The sequence below is a fragment of the Gouania willdenowi genome, chromosome 19 (assembly GCF_900634775.1).
Source record: "Gouania willdenowi chromosome 19, fGouWil2.1, whole genome shotgun sequence".
NCBI classification, from domain to species: Eukaryota; Metazoa; Chordata; class Actinopteri; order Blenniiformes; family Gobiesocidae; genus Gouania; species Gouania willdenowi.
In genome coordinates this window covers 18,354,278-18,363,135 of record NC_041062.1, presented here as the reverse complement: position 1 = coordinate 18,363,135, position 8,858 = coordinate 18,354,278, and the positions used below count along the sequence as shown (strand labels likewise).

Sequence of the window (8,858 nt, the reverse complement as noted above, 5' to 3'; positions counted from 1 at the left end):
TTGTTGGGGTTCTTAGAACAAATGGAGATGGGTGATAAATAGCATAATACTGGACCTATAAATCAAAGAAGTAAAATAAAATGAAAAGTGAAAAAGCTAAGAAATCGTGACCAGTAATTGTATATTAACAGTCTAGTGTCGCTTTGTTAATTGAATCTGAAAGGCCTTAAAACAGAAGGGTGCAACATTTTAGAGAGCAGTGGGATTTCATGATGGTTCTCAAACTTTCACATCACTTCTACACCGTTACCTTGAAAACACTTTCATTTTTTTAATGTTCAGTGCAAATGCAAGAAGGAATAATGATCGTTTTGATAGCATTTAGCAAGAGTAGATTACACTTGCTTTATATTGCCTCAAAGGTCAAAATCCATAAGGACCAAACAGCTGTTCTGCCAACAGAGTCAATGTTCTTATAACTGTATTCAACAAGCAAACTGACAAGATCCATCTTCCAATGTATCAAATGTATTTATGTTGATATAACTGTTTTGTATCTAAAAAAAAAAAAAAACAACAAACCAAAAACAAAGATGAAAACAGAAGCAGTGCTCCTATACGTTAGTCTGTGCATGATGCTGGGAGGAAGGAGAAACATCATAATCGGTTAATCATGTCTGTTTGCTCCTCTCCTCTGTGATCTCTCCATCATTCCTCATAGGCTCCACTGCTGTATGAAAAGGCAGCAGATCTCAGCAGGTAGTTCAGGGTCTCTCACATTTTGCCGGGAGCAGGAGTCATCATGCCAGGCATCCCACCAGACATTCCGGTGTTGGGGCCCAGCAGGATCTGAAAAAGTCAACCAGGTTAATTACATAAAAACTATGTTTTCAAGCTTTTATCACTACTTGTTGATGGTAATATTGGGCATGTCAACATGTTGACTACGAGTTAACTCATCAGTTCCCTAATACGATTAAAATTATCACCAGTGTTGGGCTCAATTACATTTTTCAGTTACATTTATGTTTTTAATTACCCATGTTCAATTACGATTACAGTGACCAGCATTTTTTCCAATTATAATTAAATTACAATTTTTTATCCTTAAAAAGTCAAATACAATTACGTTCTCAAATACTAAAATTCAATTAAAATGAATCACAATTACTGAGCCTGAAATAAATAACAATAAAAGTAAACCTTCCTCTTGTGTTAGCTTCCTGTTAGCATCTCTTGTGATAACGGGTCCTAAATCAGCTGTAAAATACATTAAAAACAAATATATATCATCTAATTTCTTTCCCATCTATTGGTTATCTTTTTGGGTTCCTAATCAATGAAAATATAGGTTTTAATATTTTGTGTATCTGTTTCAAACGGTAAAATGTGGGAAAGCTTGATATGGAACATATTTCAATTATTTAATTGTTAACTAAATATGTGGAGAACCGTACTTAGAACTGTAACATGGTTCCAAAGTTTAGCGTTAAATCATAATTGACAATTTTTATAGAATTTTCATGGCAAATACAATTACAAAGTCAATTATCTAAACTCAATTACAATTGAATTACGATTACAACAGCAACAGATTTTTAAAATCACATTTATAATCTCGCAATAATTGTTATTAATAATCAACCCTGCTTTTTGCCATTGACTCAGAAATGGTTAAAAAACTGGACGTGTTCGAGATTAAAAATCTAGCGCCGTGCATTACGTTTCATCTGATTGGTCGACTAAGATGTGATGCATTTGATTTTTGTCTGGTCATTTGATTATTTTAAAAACAAATAATAATAATTTACTCAGGAACGGTTGGGTATAGAAATGTAATGAATTACTTTACTTCTTTTAAAACGTGCTTAAGTACAAGTAAAATGACTGATTTAGAAATATACAAGTACCCATAAAAGCAACTCAATTACAGTAACGCGAGTACATGTAATCCATTACTTTCACCTCGGTATAAAAATCACAAAATACATGCCTGTGTTGTGTTATCAATACATCCATTGAAGCAGATGGTCCTTATTTTGTCGTAAATATTACATTTTTGCACATTTTCATTTCAACGTGCAACAGTTTACTAGTATAATTAGAACTGTGGAACCCGAATCAACTTTTTTTTTTTTTTTTAGGTATTTTTGTTTGTTATTGAATAATGAATGTTTTATTTATGATATGAAACTTTTTTGTAATACGTTTCAAGTAAAATTTGACAATGTACAAAAAAAAATATCGGAATTTAATTTTGCTATTACACGTCACAATGCTGTGAATCAATTAATCGTGATTAGTCCTGCGATCAACCAGATTAAAGTTTTTTAATTGCTACCCGCAAGAATTAGTAAAATACATAAATACACACTCATAAATCATGAAGAATGAATTGAAATGCAGTTGGGAAAAAGCAGAATATAAACATGTTTGTAGATCAAATGGTCTGTGAAACAGTTTACAGGTTGCGTTTCCAACACGAGGCCCGTTGATCATCACCTGTCTCTGCTGCTGAAGCTGCTGCTGCTCCAACTGTAGTCTCTCCGTCTCAAACACAACCGGCAACACCAGGATCATAAAAGAGGTAGTGCCCACCCACAAAGCAGAGCGGGAAAAACTGAAAAATAATCAAGAAACTCATTAAATTAAATGCACTGCGACTTGTCTGTCAATATCAATGATAGGAATCTGAGAAAATATCAACTGAGCAACAAATATTCTAAATATTATTCAGAAATGTGGCAAAACAGAAATTACGTGACGGATGTTTATTCATCAAAAGCCTCTGCTGATGATCATTGCTTACTAGGGATGTAACGATTAATCGTAAGGCAGTTAAAAATCGATTCATAGGTATCACGGTTGATATCGATTTTCTGAAAATTGAATCGCAGTACTTTTTTTAACCAGCAGAGGGCGCTATCCACAAGTGTAGGCGGCAGGCGGAGTCTGCTAATAGTTTCTTTCTGGCTGCCTTCTACTCTTAAATATGTTAATAAATGATTCATTGCCCCTTTAGCACCGAAAGAATATCTGTAATATTACTTGAATATCTGTAAAAGTCACGTTTTTCTATTAGCTCTGTCTGCTAGCATAGCTTCTCTTCTTCACTGCAAGATATCTGCATGCCAACCGACCACTGTATTACCAGCGCCCTCTGCTGGTCCAAACAAATATAACGTAAATCAGTGCAATCACAGTTTTTTTTTTTTTTTTTTAAAAGTCCAATTGTTAAGGCACAAAATACATTTTCAGTTGCACTTTTAAAAGAAAAATAACTATTATGTAGTTTTGCATTGTCTATTATAGAACCAGAATTTAAATTGATAGGCTTCATTTTCATTTGTATTATTCCTTTATTTATTTCATTCAAGATTTATTTTTAGTTAAATTGCATTGTTTTGAATAGTTTATCAAGGAATTCTTTTGACAATGAAAAATAAAAGGAAAATAATACAGTATTTTCTAGTTTTTTTCCCCAAAAAAAAATTTGTCTACAGTCCCATTTTGTAAAATAAATTGTGAGAGAATCGTATCGTGAACCCAGTATCGTGAATCGTTACATCCCTATTGCTTACTAAATACCAAATTAGAATCTAGTTTTCTGTTTGAAACCTTGGAATAAACTGTAGAGTAAATTGTAATATGTCCATCAGCACATAAAAATTTAACGTTTTAACCTGTGTGTTAAGCCAACGGTTCTCAACCTTGGGGTCAGGACCCCATTTGGGGTTGTGAGACACTGGGAGGAGATTGCCAGATGCCTTAAAAAAAACTAAGAATATTTTTTTAACAATATTTTAACCTGTTTTTATCACTTTTTCTTGCCATATTTTTGCTCCTATGAATGCATTTTTGCTACATTACTCCCATTTCTGCCACTTCTCCATCACATTTCAATGCCTTTTCTGCACATTTTGTTCCACTTTCAACACTTTACACCACTTTTCCACCTATTGTCCCATATGTTGACCAATTATTGTCACTTTTAACCTCTTTTCACCATATTTCATGCTTATTTTTTGCCAATTTTACCACATTCACGTCTCATCATGCCGTTACTTGCCAGTTTTAAACTAATTGTTCCAATACTGAGACTTTGAAAACTTTCAACCACTTTTTCTGTGTGTTTTTGTCCACTCTAATTTGCAACTTTAAACCAATTTCTGTGGTTTTTAAAATCCCATTTCACCACCTTTGGCAGTATTTTGTGTCACTTTTAACCCATTTTATTTCTAATTAAAACAAGGATTTACATCTTTAAGATGACTATATACTATGGCCCAAATAATACTAAATTTGAAATGAATGGGGACATTTTTTGATCCTGCGGAACGTTTCGTGCGGCAGACGCGTCCAGTGCCGCAGAAGACGCATTCGGTGTAAACGCGGCATAATAAGGACATTTCAAAGGTTTTAGGCTACATTTGCAAAAACAGTGGAGGATCTGTTTAACAAGGTCCGATGTGGTTCACTGACACTTAGTGACCGGGCATTTACGTCTTTATTAAAAAGAAAAAAAGGATTTAAAAAACTTTTTTTTTGGATCGATACGATAATTGCGTGGTGAAAAATTGTGATATATCATCAAATCTATTTTTACTTGCACCCTTACTTAAAAGGCCACTGGAAGTCGGGGCTTCTACTCTGTAAAGTCGAGGAAGAAAATCTAATATTATAGCGGTCAGCCATGTTTCAGATATTTCAACGTGCTGCAGCTGAACTCGAATGAACTCAGACATTAGAATTTTCTACAACTCCGACCTCAGGATAATCCTATAAACATAAAATAATCTGGCATTTTGTTCTTGGTCAGGAAAGGATAAAATGGGACAAAAACAGCCCAGTATTCTTTATGAATAGTGGTGCTGGGTATCATACCTGTAAAGCTTCTTCACCAAAGAAACTGAGCAGTGGGCAGACGCCTCAGCTGCTGTACGCATGGTGTCAGGAAACATCTCCGTCAGGCCCCACAGCCTCTCCATTAGCGTCTCATCCAGCTGCAACAGACAAACATCATCATCATCATCATCACAGGAAGTATAAGGTGCAGTGTTTCATAGCTAATTTAGCGGTGGATTCACTAAGATCTGAAATAAAGGGTGGTAAACCAGTTGCTTCCCTAAATCCTTTAGTGACAGTTTCCTCACCTGCTGTGCGGAATTCACTAAGATTGCAGCAATGATTAGTGCACGTGCAGAACTGGTGCAGACCGCCTTTATTAAAATGAGGGTTTTTGTACACGGAAGCAAAAATAAAAATGTGAAGCAGCAGAATTGGAGGTGTTAGTAGAGGAAATTCATTTTAAAAATGGATGAATTACAGCAGATAAATATTCTTTATTCATCCCGCAGTGGAGAAATGTGCGTGGCTGCGACTGAGTGGGCGATATGGACAAAATTCATATCTTGATATTTTTTCTCAAAATGGCAATATACAATATAAATATCGATCATTTTAAATGACAAATGAAGTATGACCAGACAGACAATTCAGGGTTAAATTTGCTGATACAAAATGCCACACAGGCACATTTATTAACAAACAGCTGCACAATATGTGCCACTTTTGGCTTTTTCTCCTATAAAGGACAGCACATGTGAGTGAGTTCTGTAGTGTGGCTGTTCTGAGAAGTAGAGGAAACAGCGACCCCCCAAACAGGTATTTTGATATAAAATAAGCTATATATATATATATATAGGTGATATTGTAATTTTATCATATCTACAAAATTGAAAAATCAATATATCTTGAATTTCTGAGTGCGTCCTAACCATGCCCTTCCATAAACAAGCCAAACTACAGAATTTACTCACACGTGCTGTCCTTTAGAGTAGAAAAAGCCAAAAGTGGCACATACTGTGCAGCTGTTCATTAATAAATGTGCCTGTGTGGCATTTCGCATCAGCAAGTTAACCATGAATTGTCTTTCCGGTAAGACTTCATTGAATTAAAAATATTGAGATTTATATCGGATATCACCATTTTGAGAAACAATATCGAGTATGAGTTTTGGTTCACATCGCCCAGTGCTTCCGTGACAGCAGGGCACAATTTTTTATGATTTTTTATATACTGTATTGTATGCAAGTCATTGAACATAAATATCTAAGCTTATGCCTTTGGTCATGTAAAATATGTATGTATTGAATAGCAACCAGGAAGCTACCGGCTTATCTCAACATGATATACAATCAAAAACCAAAACCCCCAAAAATTATATTGTAATTCAATATTTGTCTCTCAACATTCTGAAGAAAAACTACATGAGAAAAAACACTCACATCTTCATCCTCGTCGTCGTCTATCTCATCCTCTGGAGGCCGGGTGGCTACAGGGCCTGAACCCGGAGAAAGCTCCTCGATTCCGGCCATACTTCGGAGCCCTGCCCGCTGACTGTCGCTGTGAGGCCGGGGAACGCGTCGCTAACAAGCAACACAAACGAAAAGTATGAATAATGTCTCCCTAACACACAGTGTGATCGAGTGAGCTCGGTGTGAAGTGTGCATCAATGCAGCAGCTAGTCGGAGGTCACTGTTGGAAAACGTGAGGCTTGTCAGGGTCGGATGACGTCACGGTGTCAGGGGTCAGTGAACACGTGCATGAAAACAAAGTGCGCCCCCTATAGTTCAGGCTGTCTCAACGCAACTCTCAGAACTTAAACTGAGATCAGGAGTGTCAGTGCCAAATACAGACCGATTTGATCTCAAGTGGGAAAAAGGTTATTTTGAACGTCATTGTGCCCTAGTTTCAATATCAATTGAAGTAACTAATTCTTGATTTTATTACCAATTTTGTGTTATTTAGAGAAGTGGTTCCTAATCTTTTTTGTCCTGTGTAGCCTCTTCGCATTTTTGTCAAATAATTTGTACTCCCTCTTCATACCTCTCTATAATTTCACATAGTTGGGTCCCTCTTTTTCTCTGGGTGCCTGGACTATATCTAGTATTTTATTTATTATTTAATTTCATTAAATGTATGTGCATAGACTTTCACTGTTCATTTATTAATCTTTTTATTTTTAATTTTTCCCTTTCTCAAATAAATGACAACGTACCAACATCTGTTATCATTTATTATCTATGTATTCATTTTTGCTCTTCTTTTCCACCTCCTCCCAGTTATTTTTCACACACACACACTTCATTGTAAAGTGAAATCTTTGCAATATATATATATATATATAATTTGTAACCAAAACATGTTCTTATAATGCAATAATCACGTAAGTTTTTATTAAACTCCACTTTGTTAATAATTTAAATTTTTTTTATTATTATTATTGTTATTTTTAGAATAAAAACATCCCAATCTAACACCAAACTTGCAGCATGTTTAATGAAATCCTATCTTGCGATACTTGAACACATTTGTCTCAGCAATGAAAGTAAACATATAAATATGGTTAATTTTTATTTTTTTAAACTCAGGTTCAATTTAACTCTACTTGGGCTCTGACTGTAAGATATTTGATATGAATTTATCTTTGTGAGTTTGAATCCTAGTTAATCAATATTTCGATATACTGGAGTTAACTGGTGACTAGTGATGCTGTTACAACAGGCCTGAGGGCACCTAACGTGGTCAATGCGGGCTGCCTGGGGCCCGCGGTCATCGTGTTGGTGACCCCTGGTCTAGCTGAAGTATTTCAGATGTTAGACAGTGCAGATACAGAGAACAAAAAATCATCAGCGACTCGGGCGCTGATTTCAAATACGTCACGTGACGCCTCGAACAGAAGAATCACGTGATCGGCCACGTGTGTGACGTAGGGTTTAAAATCGACCCGCCTCAGTTGATCAGAAGTGATTCTATCAGTAGCATCACCTCTGACTCTTCACATCCAGGACCCCTGTTCTCTTCATTAACATCAGGAAAAAGGTACAGATCATCCAAGTTTAGATACTTTATTATAAAATGACTCTGGTAAAAGTAAAAGTATTGAAGTTGCTCACTTTCTTGAGTAAAAGTAAAAAAAAAAGTACATTGTACTTAAGTAGAATAAAAAAAAAGTCCTTTAAGATAGTGGTTCCCAACCTTGCACTGTGAACCCCTTGAGCCTTTTTGTCATACCATGAGTACCCCCTCACTCATACATGTTCATAATTCTCCAAAAGTAGAACATAACTGAATATTCAACGCAAGTCGTTTTATTTCATCTTCATAAATTGAACAACTAATGTTCAGGCATTGTCTTCTTATTTCACTCAAATTAAACATAAAATGATGTTGCCTTCAAAGCAATAAAAATGATATCTATAAGAAATAATATTATAGTAAACGTTTGTATTATTAATACCAATATATTATGATTATATTGTTATTAAAGAAAAACAATAGTTGAAATGAGAAAAAAATCATAAGAATTAAATGAAAATAATAAGTAATGTAAATAAATAAATACAAAACAAGTAATTAACCTGCCTGTGTTATATACAACTTTTATGACATTTACCACAAAAGGAGCTTCTTTGAATATGTCCCCTTTGAAATTTTAAATTTTAAAAACAAGTCATAGCGCACACGCACAGAATATTTTTTATTATCTTAAAAATTAATTCTTAATTTTTCCACGTACTCCCTGCAATGTGGTCATGTACCCCTAGGGGAATGCGTACCCCTGGTTGGGAAACACAACTTTAAGACATGCAGGGTTTTTAAACCAGCAAATTCCATGTTTTTTTTGTTGTTGTTTTTTTTTCAAACTTGTAGAATACTGGTACATTGAAACAAGTTAAATCTGTTACCTTTAGCACTCATAATAAGTACAATTTTTAGATAAGAATATGTCACCAAAAAAAAAAAAAACAAGTGCAAGTGCTCAATAATACCCAGAACAGCTTTGAGTTTAACGATTTTAGGAACTTGTAGAAAACGTACATGGAAATAAATTAAATCTGTTACCCTTTATGAAC

General features: G+C 34.8%; 1 protein-coding gene across 1 annotated transcript; it reads right to left on the bottom strand.

Moving 5' to 3' along the window:
* Positions 1 to 246: 246 nt before the first annotated feature.
* On the bottom strand, positions 247 to 6,538 carry tomm22 (translocase of outer mitochondrial membrane 22 homolog (yeast)). Its single transcript, XM_028476503.1, has 4 exons — positions 6,228 to 6,538; positions 4,825 to 4,943; positions 2,443 to 2,560; positions 247 to 789 (listed from the first exon to the last, which is right to left on the bottom strand). The coding sequence occupies exons 1-4, from the start codon at positions 6,315 to 6,317 to the stop codon at positions 715 to 717; spliced, it is 402 nt and encodes a 133-aa protein (XP_028332304.1). The 5' UTR covers positions 6,318 to 6,538; the 3' UTR covers positions 247 to 714.
* Between the last annotated feature and the right edge of the window lie 2,320 nt (positions 6,539 to 8,858).